General features: G+C 38.6%; 1 protein-coding gene across 1 annotated transcript; it reads right to left on the bottom strand.

Annotated features, from left to right (window-relative positions):
- Positions 1–361: 361 nt before the first annotated feature.
- CNEP1R1 (CTD nuclear envelope phosphatase 1 regulatory subunit 1) lies at positions 362–14,737 on the bottom strand. The gene is made up of 6 exons (XM_060083887.1): positions 14,610–14,737; positions 13,445–13,516; positions 11,374–11,447; positions 8,004–8,113; positions 7,827–7,881; positions 362–1,723 (listed from the first exon to the last, which is right to left on the bottom strand). Exons 1-6 carry the CDS (start codon positions 14,632–14,634, stop codon positions 1,682–1,684), a joined length of 378 nt encoding a protein of 125 aa, XP_059939870.1. The 5' UTR covers positions 14,635–14,737; the 3' UTR covers positions 362–1,681.
- Between the last annotated feature and the right edge of the window lie 524 nt (positions 14,738–15,261).

The raw sequence follows: 15,261 nt of genomic DNA, 5'->3' as shown, positions 1-15,261 counted from the left end.
GCAGGGGGGGGGGGTGCCCAGGTTCGATCCCTGGTCAGGGAACTAGATTCCACATGCTGCAACTAGAAGAACCTGCATGCCGCAATGAAGATCCCACATGCCACAACTAAGACCTGGCGCAGCGAAATAAATAAATAAATATTTTTAAAAAAAGAAATATTTAAAGTATTCACAGCCTAATAAACTGGGTACCTTCAATTGCTACTTGAAATTTGCTCTACTGGACACACAGTTAAAGTACCTCATTTTACTCAGCCTGTATCTGACTCATTTTATGTTAGCCTGTACCTGACACACTCAGTATGTTTAAAATTTTTTTCAGTTACAGACTTAAAATAAACCAAGGAAAAAGCCCAATCACTAAGTATATATAAAGTATTTATTTTTATGCACATATTTACCTACAAAATTTACAGGAAATAAAACAATGCAGAATATATGGAATACCCTCTTAAAACTTCGTAGGAGCGGAGGGGTTTATTGCTGCAGTTCCAAGAATGAAATTTTATACATGTGAAAGCCAAGATGAACACATTTAAGATCAACGGCAGCCTTGTTAAAAAGTTTTTTTGTCCCGTTTTTGAATTTTCAGCCTTATGTTAAATGAAATTTAAAAGATTGCTCGTGAAATAATTTAAACCTTTCAAAATATTCTAATAAACAGGTAAAAGGCACCTCCAGTTCTTTAAAATATTTACAGCAATCCCAATACTTTAATTTTAAGGGCTGTTATAGTACATGTGGCTAATATGCATACACAGTATGTCATTAACACTCTCTGAACAGTGAGAATTGTAGACTCTAGTTTGTGGCACTGCTCCCAAGTTATCCCTGTGATGGTGTGGCTGATCAATCACACCTACACAATACTAGTGTAACAGCATGTCTACCACAGCATAAAATCCCATTATCTAAAACAATGACTATCAAATTCCCAGACAATACATAATTTATAACTAAACTTGTCTATTCAGAAGCCTTTGGAGTGTTCTTAAAATCATTAAAAAAATATAAAGTATATTTAGCATTAAATGAAAATGATGAACTGGAAAATATTACAATAGTGGCTGAAGTGCACTATCTAGTTTTAACAAAAACTGTTTCTCAAAACACCTATAATTTCTTATAACATAATGGAGATGAATTTTCCTTAGTCTAAGCTCAATCCGATGTTTTTCCTGCATTATGATTACGAGAGGAGTGTAAGAGTGAAAGGCGCAGCTATACGTAATAGCTGGTTTTAAAGAGCTGTGGAGATGGCAAGCAGATGTTCCTGAAACACTGGTGCAGGAGAACAAAGTCCACATAAGGTTTCCTTTTTAACACTGGCATTGATTTGCTATTTACAGTAGTTTACAAAAATACATTATAAAAACTGGATGAGATTCTGTTTCTAAGTTTAACTTAGTAACATACATACATACTTCGCCTGCAAAAATCTTTGCAGGATCTGAAGTACTAAAGTGACACTAATACTGACACACAAATAATCAAAAGTACCAAAGCACTGATTATGCGAGTCATCACCATGAAGATAATCTGGGTAAATATTGCACATTTCTTGTCAGTTGTTGCTATGACGTTCACATATCCAACTGTAAAAGCAATCCTTTATGGCTTTTTGCTGTATCACTTTTTGAAGAAAGGTTGTTTTAAGTCCCATAACAATGAGTGCAGATTGTCACTGAACATGAGGCCTAGGTTTCAAAATTAGTTTTCCTGTCTGTAAAAATGAAGAAAAAAAAAAGTTTAAAAATATACAGTTCTATTAAGACCACCACCACTTATCTAGAAACCTTAAAGGGCATTCGAACACCCCTCTATATTTAGTCAAGATTAAGCAATTTATGTTTTCAAAGTGTTCTTTGTGTGGAACTTTCTTCTAAAATCTTTAGTACTTTAAAACACACACATAAAATCTTTATTTGATGAATTCCCTATCCACCAGCTACCAGAAAATTAGCCAACCAACCCAGTGAATAAAAAAAAAATCCCAGGGCTTCCCTGGTGGCGCAGTGGTTGAGAGTCCGCCTGCCGATGCAGGGGACACGGGTTCGTGTCCCAGTCCGGGAGGATCCCGCATGCCACGGAGCGGCTGGGCCCGTGAGCCATGGCCGCTGAGCCTGCGCGTCCGGAGCCTGTGCTCCGCAACGGGAGAGGCCACAACAGTGAGAGGCCTGCGTACCGCAAAAAAAAAAAAAAAAAAAAAAAAAAAAAAAATACCAACTTATATAGACTAATTTATGCCCCTTACCATAAAACATAAATAAAACTATGTATTTGAACAAAAATTTTTCCCTTTTTCTAACATTAAAACTTTAACTTCCTCAAGTTAAAATGTAAACCAATGGTTGGAGCAATAGATACTCATACACTGCTGGCATTCAGTGTACGTGGATACAACTCTTCTATAGAGCCGTCATATTTATCAAAAAAACCCAGCATATACCATATAATCCAAACAATTCCACTTCTAGGAATTTATCTGAAGGAAACTAGATGCAAGGGTAAAGATGTACATTTAAGTGCTATTAATTCAGTATTTACCGAGTGCCCATTAATGTGCCAGATGTTGTGAGATGCTACGGACCCAGTAATGAACTAGAAAAGTTCCTTGTCCTTACGGAGCTTAAGCTCTAGTGAAAAATGCACCACATATGTAACATGCGAAGTGTGGACATAGGGGATTAAATTATGATGTGTCCATAAAGTGGGACAGTATGTAATTAAACAAAATGGAAGATCTTGAGATCATGCAGATAAAAAAAACAGGCCTGAGACCTTTCACACGGTTAACCTGCAGTATATGGTGGCTCTTAAATCCTAATGCTGGGTCAAAGAAGCAGGTTTGAAAAATTCGTAACATCTTTTTATTTTTTTAATGGTTCTTTATAAACTTGATTATAATATCTTTCTTTTATAAAAGTAAATGAGAATACACAATAAAATATAAAACATGGTGATTATCTTTGGTTGGTAAAATTCTAGGTGGTTTTCAGAAACACACTTTATTGTCCTCTGGTCAAGTGCTGTCAGGATTCTGGCTCCCTCAATTCTCACTTTCACTTTATTTTTGGTAACTCCTTGTTATCTTGGTAGAACTTTGATACTAATTTTTCTACTGTTTTACTGAGGTGTAATTCATGCACAATAAAATGCTCAAATCTTGTGTACAGTTTTATGAGTTTTGACAAATGTATATACCCATGTCGCCACCACCCAGATCAAGCTACAGAACATCACCACCACTCAGAAAGTTCCTCCATGCTCCTTTCCAAGGTCAATGGTACCCCCCACTCCCTACATAACTGCTTACCACAGATTAATCTGCCTCTCTCTGATCTTTAAGTAAATGGAATCACACAGCGTGTTCTTTTTCATCTACTTCACTCAACGTGTTTCTGAAATTCATCAACATTACTATGTTTCAGCAGCTTGTACCTTTTTATATTGCTATTACAATATAGAATGTACAGTATTCCACTGTATAAAAACATCGTGGTTTTAATCCACTTTAAATCTATTTTAAATTACATAAGACATTAATGTAATCTCATTATAAAAAGTTCAACCAAGATGAGCTTAAAGTCATCCTTTCCATTCACCTCAAATACTAGCCCTCTTACAGAAGAAACCAGTTTTAGCATGAATTCTTCCAGATTGTTTTCTATGGACTTACATTCCCATATATGAATAAAAATTTGGTGCTTCTATCATGCTGATTGAGGGTAAAATACATCACTTGGGATTTGCTTTTAAATAACCTGATGACAGGGAAGGTTGGCAGGGGTACACATGAATTAAGAATGGCCATGAGGTGATACCTCATTGCAGTTTTGATTTGCATTTCTCTAGTAATTAGTGATGTTGAGCATCTTTTCATGTGTCTCTTGGCCATCTGTGTGTCTTCCTTGGTGAAATGTCTATTTAGGTCTTCTGCCATTTTTTAACTGGGTTGTTTTTTTGTTTGTTTTTTTGATACTGAGCTGTTCGTATATTTTGGAGATTAATCCTTTGTCTGCTGTTTCATTTGCAAATATTTTCTCCCATTCTGAGGGTTGTCTTTTTGTCTTATTTATGGTTTCCTTTGTTGTGCAAAAGCTTTTAAGTTTAAATAAGTCCTGCTTGTTTATTTTTGTTTTTATTTCCGTTACTCTAGGAGGTGGGTCAAAAAAGATCTTGCTGTGGTTTTATGTCAGAGTGTTTTTCCTATGCTTTCCTCTAGGAGTTTTATAGTGTCTGGTCTTACATTTAAGTCTTTAATCCATTTGGAGTTTATTTTTCTGTATGGTTTTAGGGAGTGTTCTAATTTCATTCTTTTACATGTAGCTCTCCAGTTTTCCCAGCACCACTTATTGAAGGGGCTGTCTTTTCTCCACTGTATGTTCTTGCCTCCTTTGTCGTGCGTGGGTTTATCTCTGGGCATTCTATCCAGAATGGCCATTATCAAAAAATCTAGAAACAATAAAAGCTGGGAAGGGTGTGGTGAAAAGGGAACCCTCCTGCACTGTTGGTAGGAATGTAAATTGATACAACCACTGGAAAACAGTATCGAGGTTCCTTAAAAAAATACAAATAGAACTACCATATGACCCAGCAATCCCACTACTGGGCATATACCCTGAGAAAACCATGATTCAAAAAGAGACACGTACCACAATGTTCACTGCAGCACTATTTACAATAGCCAGGGCATGGAACCAAACTAAATGTCCATCGATAAATGAATGGATAAAGAAGATGTGGCACATATATACAATGGAATATTACTCAGCCATAAAAAGAATTGATTTATTTGTAGTGAGATGGATGGACCCAGAGTCTGTCATACAGAGTGAAATCAGTCAGAAACAGAAAAACAAATATCATAAGCTAACGCATATATATGGAATCTAAAAAAAGAAAAAACTGTACTGATGAACCTAGTTGCAGGGCAGGAATAAACGCATTTATGTGGAACCTAGAAAAATGGTACAGATGAACCGGTTTGCAGGGCAGAAACTGAGACACAGATGTAGCGAACAAACCTACGGACAGACACCAAGGGGGGAAAGCAGCAGCAGGAGGGGGTGGTGGTATGATGAATCGGGAGATTGGGACTGACGTGTATACACTGATGTGTATAAAATGGATGACTAATAAGAACCAGCTGTATAAAAAGATAAATAAAATTCAAAAAAACAAACAAAAAAACAAGGCTTTTAATACGTTTCAGGGAAGAGGAAAGCACCAAAATAGGAAATATTCAAATCTAACTATTTGAAATGGTAATTATTTCACCTTCTAATTATGAAAATAAAGCACCATTTAAAAAATTAACTTAGGAAAAAAAAAGGCAGGGCAGGAATAAAGAGGTAGACATAGAGGGGGGCTTCCCTGGTGGCACAGTGGTTAAGAATCCACCTGCCAACGCAGGGGACACTGGTTTGAGCCCTGGTCTGGGAAGATCCCACATGCCACAGAACAACTAAGCCTGCACACCACAACTATTGAGCCTGCACTCTAGAGGCCACGAGCCACAACTACTGAGCCCATGCGCCACAACTACTGAAGCCTGCATGCCTAGAGCCTGTGCTCTGCAACGAGAAGCCACCACAATGAGAAGCCCACGCACCGCAAGGAAGAGGAGGTCCCACTCACTGCACCTAGAGAAAGCCCACGTGCAGCAACAAAAAACCCAACGCAGCCAAAATAAATAAAATTTTAAAAAAAGAGAGATAGACATAGAAAATGGACTTGAGGACAATGAGTGGGAGGGCGAAGCTGAAGCAAAGTGAGAGTAGCATCGACATACATACACTACCAAATGTAGAATAGTTGGCTGGTGGGAAGCAGCAGCATAGCACAGGGAATCAGCTCGGGGCTTTGCGATGACCTAGAGACGTGGGACAGGGAGGATGGGAGGGAGGCTCAAGAGGGAGGGGATATGGGGGCATGTATATGCATACGGCTGATTGACTTTGTCATACAACAGCAACTAACACAGTACTGTGAAGCAATTATACTCCAATAAAGATTTAAAAAAATAATAAAAAGAATGGCCATGAGTTGATTTATTGTCGACACTGGCCGATGATACATGTGAAGTTCATTTAGCTCTTCTCTTTGCTTTTTTATGTTTGGAAATTTACATAATTAAAACTTAAAAAAAAAAGGTACCAAACTGACCATATTGTTTGATAATTTACTTTTTGCTCCTAACATTATGTCGAGATACTTCCATGTCCGTACTTACAGATTTACTTCTGATTTCCTATGATGTGGCTTTACCACACCCTATTTTACCACTGTTGAGAGGCAAAATTTCTGTTGAGAAACAAAAATTATTTCCATTTTTTTCACTACTGCTAAGGATACTACAATGAACAATCTTGGACTTGCCTCCTTGCATACATGTGTGATGGTCCCCCCAACCAGGGCAGTTGGGGAAAAGTAGAATAGTTAGGTCATGAGACATGCACATATTACATTTTATAAGAATGATGAAAACTGCCCTTCAGAATGGCTGCATCAATGTATGTTCCCAACAAGCAGCGCATGGCTGCATCATTTCACCACAATACTGGAGTTATTTAATCTTCACTAATCTGACAGGTAATACAAATGAACTGTTTTACTTTGCATTTCCCTGATTACAAAATGAGGCTCTCCAGTCTTTACATGTTTATTGGCCATTTGTATTTCCATTTCTGTGATATGACTTACCTTTTCCATTTTAAAAATGTACTATTTGTCTTTTTATTATTGATTTTTAATAGGTCTTCAAACATTCTGGATACTACCCTATATCTATTAGGTACCTTACAAATGATTTCTTCTAATTACTGCTTATTGTCTTCTGCTGTACAAAATCTTCAAATGTTGGTGCAATTAAATGTATCCAACTTCTTCCATTATGGCATTTGTTTCGTGACTTAAGAAGTTTTCCTATCCCAAGGTTATAAACATATTCTTCTGTATTTTCTTCTAATGCTTTTATGGTGGGATGTATATGCCTTTTTAAATCTATTTAAGACTTTACCTGGAATTTAGATTTTTTAATTGATGTGAGGTAGAGATCTAAATTCATCTTTTTCCAAATGAAGAGCCAACTGTCTCAATACTATAAATAGCCTATTTCTTCCCTTCTGACTTGAAAGACTACCCTTATCTTCTACTAATTTTTAAAAAATCCAAGTGTTTAATCTTTATTCTCTTCCATTGATCCAGTTGTCTTCCTGCCCTAATACTTTTTCTGGTTTTTTATTCTAATTTCCTATACTGGGTAGGTATTACTTAATAGTTTTTTAAGTTGAAGGTAAAAATGCTTTTATAAATAAATCAAAATTATGAGATATTCTTATATTGATATGTGATCAACTTTTAAAAATACGGTACGTTCATATGCCCACAGTCCATCAATTAATCTATGACTCTATATAAAATCCTACATATGGAACAGTGTGAGATACATAACAGTAGTTTACAAAACCAACTCCCACTGAGCCATTTTTGGCCAATAATGACCACTGTATTTCTTTGAATCTAAGATAGCTTCAATTAGAAGATGGATCATGACTTTATGTCATTAAGAAAGATTAAACTCTCAACTCTACCAATTTAATTGTAAGACACCATTGATTATTGGATACATGTCAATCTTCAGAGATGTTACAATGTAAAAAAAAAAGTGTAAAAAAAAGTGTCTTAGAATCAATGCTACAACGAATATCCCCCCTATTAATTCCATGGAGACAATTTATTGTTAATAAAATGCTTGTTTTACTTAAGCCAAAACATTTCAGTCCTTTCACATGTGTCTACAGTTTTCTAATGAAAATACTTACATCATCACAAGACATATTGTACTCTGCTAATACAGTTCGACATCGAGCAGCTATACTGAATAAATGTGGTCAAAGGAAAATTTGTATTTGAAGAGTAAGCTTTTAAGAACACCTAGAGATTGAGAAGGTGGTTTAATTTAGTTCAGAGAATAAAACTCAATTCATGGTAAAGGATACATTGACGGTGCAACTACTCTCTTGTGTATTCCAGCAAAGAACAAGCCTATTAGAGTGATACAGCTAATGGTGAAAAATGGATGGTTCCATAATGATGTGAAGAAGGACACCTGTAAAAGAGTTGGAAATATAAAAATGTTAAAAATCTTAGAACAATATTGATTCCTACCTCCCCACTTGTGCATGAATGTATATAACATTTAATTATCTAAAATATGATAATTTGGAATGTTCCCTGGTGGCCTAGTGGTTAGGATTCTGGGCTCTCACTCCTGTGGCCTGGTTTCAATCCCTAGTCAGGGAACTGAGATCCCGCAAGCCGCGTGGCACAGCACCCCCCCAAAAAAACAAAACAAAACAGATAAAGTATGAGAATCTGGAGACTTCCAAAAATCCTAGTTCTCCATATTGCTATACTATGAAAATTAAAATAATGTATGTTTTATATCCTCAGTGTAGCAAGACAATGTAGCAATATTCCCTCCATTCATTCCAAATGCTTCAACCATTAAAAATTTACTCCTATAATAAAAAAACACCCTACCAAAAATATTTACTGAACCCTTCCTAGTGAGAAGTACTTTAAAAAGCAGAAGACTACAAGTTCCACGAGAAAACGGACACTATCGTGGGCATCATTGTTCTCCCAACACCTGAAACAGCACTTGGCAAATATAGGTGCTCAACAAATATTGTTGAATGAATGAAGATGAGGCCTCTGATTCTCAATGAAAACACAAGTCAGACGTGATCTGGTTATCTTCCCTGTTCAAAACCAGAGGTGAGCAAACTCTGCCGTTCATAACCTGGTCTCAGTCTAATCATCTCCTGCCACACTTGCACACTTATGCTACCATTTTCCTTTTCTCCTCTTCACCTGGCTAGCTCCTACATATCCTTGTAAGAGTCAGTTCCAGCTTCACCCTTTCTCTTTGAAAGAGGCAAAACATGAGTTTGGTTTTGAAGCTACTAGATTTACATGGCCACAGAACATCCCAGCAGGGGAAAATGATTAGTAGCTATCCATAAAAAACTGGAGTTCAAGAGAAACCAAGGGCTAATTTAAGATCTGAGAATAATCAGTTGACGGTAGAAAACCGAAGCATACATAATTCTAAGAGCAGGTAGAGGGACAAGGGTACAGGATCCAGGATGGAACAAGAGTCGGCACTGAAGCCAGAACACTGGGGACTCGGACTGCAGACTGAGAAGACAAGTATTTAGAGCCTAGAAAAAGAAAGGGAATGCACTAGAAACTAAATGGGAGCAACAGAACCAAGCTAAGGGCATCGGCGCTCCACTCTCATCAGATATGTGTACCTGTTTCAAGACAGAGAACTAAACTTATGAAGAGCGCTGGCCTAGCATGTACTGGTTAAATAAATTTGTCAAATGAAGAGATGACAGGTTGAAAACATCAGGAAGGAAGAAGCTCCCGGAAGGACGAGATCCTGAAGAAAGTTTAATATTCCAGAGTAATGCCTTCTTAAACCTTTGAGGACAGTTTAATTCCCACAGGAATTATGTGCCTATGTTTTATGTGCCCTGTACAAGATCAGCACATACAGTGTTTCAATTTTAATTAGACCAGTCAGTATCAGCCTTCCTTCCTCCATGGCAACAATCAACTGCATCCAGGTAACAGTTTCCTCCTTTAGTTCAGGCACTTGTGTACTTTCCAGTTTGCCATATTCCTTCTCTCCTTGTGTTCTTCCAGCTAGCCACTGGCTTTTGAGTTTGCAAGTCCTCTTACAGACAATTGCTATTCAAAACTCTTGTCAGGTTTGAGGTTATTAACTAGTGAAATGTAAAGAGCCAACCCTTAAGCTAATAGTTATATTCTCACCTAATTTAGAAAATTATATTAACTACAGGGTTTTGGGCCTATTTCAAATTACATTTAATTCTGTGTTTTATTAAGATCTCAACTAGCTGAAATCAGCTTATATTGTTCACAATTAGAAGTCAGATTCGGGCTTCCCTGGTGGCGCAGTGGTTGAGAATCTGCCTGCTAATGCAGGGGACACGGGTTTGAGCCCTGGTCTGGGAGGATCCCACATGCCGCGGAGCAACTAGGCCCGTGAGCCACAACTACTGAGCCTGCGCGTCTGGAGCCTGTGCTCCGCAACAAGAGAGGCCGCGATAGTGAGAGGCCCACACACCGCGATGAAGAGTGGCCCCCGCTTGCCACAACTAGAGAAAGCCCCCGCATAGAAACTAAGACCCAACACAGCAAAAATTAATTAATTAACTAACTCCTACCCCCAACATCTAAAAAAAAAAAAAAAAAGTCAGATCCATTTCCCAAGATAGACCTTTTTTAATCTTCTTGCCAGCCTCCTTCACTCTTCCCCTAAAGATGAGTACCAAGCGCAGCCTTAAGATCAGACTTTTATAAATGAACATACACGAGAGTTTCCTATCCATCATAAAAACCTCTCTATTAACATGAGATCCCATCACCAACCTCCCCTGCTTCCTATTCTTTTATTTCTCCACCTCAGTGGGTAGAGTCAGGGAGACTACATGGTAAATAACCCCCTGGCTGTCTGAACTGCCATTTAGACTGCTGACAAAAGCCTTATTATTAGGTTTTTCTTCTGCATAACCCAAAAGGTTGTAAATAAAGCTACAGGAAGTAGTATACCTGATTACAGTTTAAAAGGGGAAAGTAGGGTTAAATTTGTGAAAACTACAACATCATTATTACCTAAATAAACCTGAACTGGGGGGAAAAAACTTCACTGAAAAATTGAAGACGATTACTTCTCTAATAAAAAAGCCCAAGTTTGGGGCCTCCCTGGTGGCGCAGTGGTTGAGAGTCCGCCTGCCGATGCAGGGGATACGGGTTCGTGCCCCGGTCTGGGAGGATCCCATATGCCGCGGAGCGGCTGGGCCCGTGAGCCATGTCCGCTGAGCCTGCGCGTCCGGAGCCTGCGCGTCCGGAGCCTGTGCTCCGCAACGGGGGAGGCCACAGCAGTGAGAGGCCCGCATACCGCAAAAAAAAAAAAAAAAAGAAAGAAAAAGCTGGCACTGCTGACACTAAATGAACAAAACAGAACAAGGACAATGTTTACAGGGAAATATGTACAAATGAGATGTGCAAAAACTGAACAAAAGTTCAGAAATGAATGAGAAGTAATATAAGTGAGGTAGTATTTCTTAGGCCTTTTTCTCTGCAAAGATACTTAACCCACAGCAGCCAGCCAAAGTTTTTCTCAAGCAAATTAAGATAAAGCATATTTTTAATACAATGATTAATATCACTACTAGTACTAATAGGTAGCATGTGATTAATACTTTACAAAGAACAAAGCACTGCTATATCCACTGTCTCAATCTGTTAAAGATTTTAAATCAAAGCTTCTACCTTTTGCGTCTCGGGATCTATTAACCAGTTCCAGGCACCAGTAGCTGTACAGACAGATACCACTATAAGAAGCACTGATGAAAGATAAACATGAAATTAGTAAGGAAATAAGCTATTAATATGATACTACCACCAGTTCTTAATAAATGACAGCCAAAGGATGCAGCACTTCATTAAATGGAAAATGTACTCCACTCAGGACTTAGGAGACTTGCCGTATGACCTTGAGGAATTCTCTGAAACAATGTGAACCTTAGTAACTGAGGACAATACTGTCCCCCTTATTACTTTAGTCAGAATTTCTGAAGATTAATGAAATTAAAAGCAGTAAGAACCAAGATGGTAAAACTTTAATGTAAGGTTTTCTTATGTAACTTTCAATGTCTTTACACTGATGTTACAGATCTAATAAATTCAAAACAAACCCCCCCCCAAACCACCCCCAAAACCTCATTTTTTAAATGTAAACAAACCAAACAAAGACTCTTTCATGAATGCACTGAGAATTTGGACTAAAGACTTTTGCCTTGCAGACAACTGCTTGTTGTTGAATTAAACAAAGGTCAATGTCAGGAAGTGTGGAGCACACCAATCGGTATCAGATTTTCTTTAAGGGACTTAAGGAAGGTTGGGGTAGAAATTATTGACAGTAGAAGTTTGAAAAAGTTTCTTTCTCCCCACTAACCTAGTATTATCTTTAAAATTCTACATAGATCATAAGTAAAACTTAAGAATACATGGTATTATAATAAAGGGGCACCAAGACCTAGTTAATATTCTGGAGACCAATCAGTTACTATCTTTCAGTTGGGATGAATACATTTTTAAAATGTAGAGATCAAGCTTCAAAGTGCCACATAAATATACTAAAACTTTATCTAGAATTCGTGGTGATATACTTTTAGAAGAAGCAAATCATAGAAAAAAATCTTATTTTAGGTATTTAATAATACGCAAATTTCAAACTTATGTTCTCAGCTCAGAACAGATTAAACTCAGTTTCTTATAATTCTACATTTCCAATAAGAAACATGCTAAAGTATACAGTTTTTTTTTTTTTAAATGAAGCAAAAGCAAAATCAAACCCACCAGAAGGGACCTCATACACATACTTTGGTACACTAAACAAGCTGATGGCATTTGTATGTAAGCACTTAGACCGTGAATCAGACAAAAAGCATGTTCATTACACTTTATAAGATAGAAAAGCATCATATACATTTTAAAAGATTCTCAAGTAACAGTGAAACAAGGTTTTGGGGGTAATTCCTAGGTAAACTGGAGAACCTGAGAAAAATCATTACTTGTGAATTCTAACCAATCAGAATTCCTGTAGCATATGACTAAAACTTTGCAAATAGATTTAATAAAAATTACACAAAAAATCTCGACATAGGAGAAGACCCTTAACTTAAACAGGGCTCTTCAGTTTGGTCCCACAAAGTGAATTATACTTCAAAATAAAGTATGTCTTCAACATGTGCTGCTGTACTTCCTTCTTGGCAGAAATCAAATTTCAGCAAGGAACAGCCAAGAAATTAAGACTGTCCCAACATAAATTAGCAAAGTATTTTGCTTACTGAGGTCATCACTTGTATATTCGTCTGCATTTCCTATATATTTCCATGGGGCAGTAACCACAATTCTTTCAAATCATATTTCACAGCACTCGTTGAATATCATTTTCCTTAACAAACTTTATTTCAATAGTGTGTAGGCAAAATTGTAAAACTGCTAAACAGACTACTGAAATTTTTATTATGTGTGCTGGTTATCAGATTTGTAATATTTGTTTAAAATTATATACATTTTAATATAAAAATTCAACCACACAAAATAGACTATTCTCTTAGGGCTGTCAGTTTCTTTTCTTAAAATTTCTCTATAATGCCATTATTTACAATGTTAAATAAATGTAAAACTGTCCAAATAAAACGGAATCTTATGGTTTAATAAAGATTTGCAAGCATTTGTAAAACAAAAGTTTTACAGAGAAGCAAATCATTGCTAGGCAGGAATAAAAGCATCAATTTTAAGTTTATTTTCTCTTAAAAAACATCCAGGCACTTACTTCTCCAACGTCCAGTGGCAGGTTGCAAACAATGAATATATTCAGTAAGTCTCCTCTCAAAAGCCTTGAGATCTAGGTAAAAAGATTTCAATTTTCTAATTAGCTACTGTTACTAGTTTGAATCTATTAAGATGAATTTTAGGTACTCTGCTTCAGGTCTAACACACCAACTTACATGTATCACTGCACTGTTTACTTCTTTACTATGACAGCTTTAAGCACTTGACAAATACATTAGGTTTCTTTAATTCCAATTTCACATATAAGGAAACTGGCCGATTCACTTTTAGAAGCGTCATAAAATGGTATGTGGAAAATCAACAGCAGCCTCAGCCGGTGCCAAAAGCTAGAAATTCGGGGGTTGCAAATAAAGGATCAAAATCAGGTCGAGTTTTAATTCCGTTGGAACCAAGAACTCCCTATTAAACAGAACAACGTTATTCCCTAACACCGAAGTCTTCGAAGTCAATTTGAACGCAATTACCCGATTCTGACTTCCAGCCCTTGTATTTAATTAAGGCCTACGCTTTCAGTCTGGACTTCTGATACCGCTAACAGGTGGGTATGCAAAGACGCTCCCCTTTCCTCCCTCCCAAGAGGTTACAGTTGATCTTCGTGGCACTTCTGGAGCGCCGACGCCTGGTTCCACAACACAGGGGCATCCAAGGTACTCCCTCTGAATGAGCAAGGTGAGGTATCACTTTCAGTTGCGTTTTTTGAACTTTAGAAAAGGAGACCAAGAGGCACTCCCTTACCCCAGCAGTTACCAGAAACCACGGCAGAAATCAGGGATACAATTCGTGCAGTTATCAGAAAAAAATAAAGTGAGTTAGCATACTACAAGGCACGAAATAAAAATGTTTGCTAATGAGAAATATAAGCAGCCCGGTCGAAAACCTACCTGCTCTAAGCTTGGGGAATGGAGGAACTGACGCAACGCCCCCCTACAAGCGCCGGCTGAGGCCACGCGCGCCGGAAGCAGCGACCTGCCGGATACGGCCGCCCCTTGGCCCCTGGACCAGCCCCCGCGCCCCCAGCTCCGGGCCCCGTCAGCCCATCCCTCGCGGCCTCCTCCCTCCGGACCAGGTTTCCACGATTCAGGCCCCTCCGAAGCCCCGCCAGCTTCCGGGAGAAGCCCGGAACCGGCCCAAGCGGCCCACCCTACCTTCCGCCTGCTCCAGCGAGTTCATGTCGGGCGGCAGCTCCGTTCACCGGCGCTGCCCCGTCCTCATCGCAGCTCCGCTGCCCTCTCCCGGCCCGCAGCTCCAACTCCCACCTCTAACCGCTCCTCTGCGCCCCTCCTTTTCGCACCGCCCCTTGCCTAGATCCACTACGTTCATTGGACGCTTCTGCCGGACCCCATAACTAAGACGGCTTTCTATTGGCTAGTTCCTGCACGGGCTCGGCACCTGGAGTTGGACGGTCTGCCAGAGGGGCCAAGAGCTGACGGCAGCCGAGTAGGCGTAACACTGGCGCCGCCTGCTGCCCTGGGGAGGAACTGCAGCCTGTCCGCGCAAGTCCGTTTATTTCGTATATTCCTCGTTTCCTGCTTGGTTCTTTCATCACTCGAATACTTACTGTGCATCCGCTACCTTCCGGGGAGTGTTCTGGTCACTAACGAGGGATGCAGTAATCAACGAGCTAGCTCTCCATCTAGGATTCAGAGGGAAATAAGGTATGTACAGAACTAACTAGAAACCAAATAATGGAATTTCTTACTTTATAGTACCTCTTTCCTAGATACCTAACACCTTAAGTACGTATTTCTCCCTTGATTTTTTCTCATGTCACCCAACTTCCATAAATCGTAAAACAAA

This window comes from Mesoplodon densirostris, chromosome 19, assembly GCF_025265405.1.
Source record: "Mesoplodon densirostris isolate mMesDen1 chromosome 19, mMesDen1 primary haplotype, whole genome shotgun sequence".
Lineage (NCBI taxonomy): Eukaryota > Metazoa > Chordata > Mammalia > Artiodactyla > Ziphiidae > Mesoplodon > Mesoplodon densirostris.
The sequence above is the reverse complement of the archived record's forward strand: the minus strand, read 5'-3'. Positions and strand labels throughout refer to the sequence as shown.

Bases quoted from the DNA above. Each gene is read 5' to 3' on its own strand.
- CNEP1R1 (XM_060083887.1), bottom strand. From the start codon at position 14,634: ATGAACTCGCTGGAGCAGGCGGAAG. The intron at 13,517-14,609 runs GTAGGGTGGGCC...CTTTTTACCTAG, and splicing joins CTCGCTGGAGCAGGCGGAAG to ATCTCAAGGCTTTTGAGAGG. The intron at 1,724-7,826 runs GTAAGTATTTTC...TCATTTTTACAG, and splicing joins ACAATATGTCTTGTGATGAT to ACAGGAAAACTAATTTTGAA.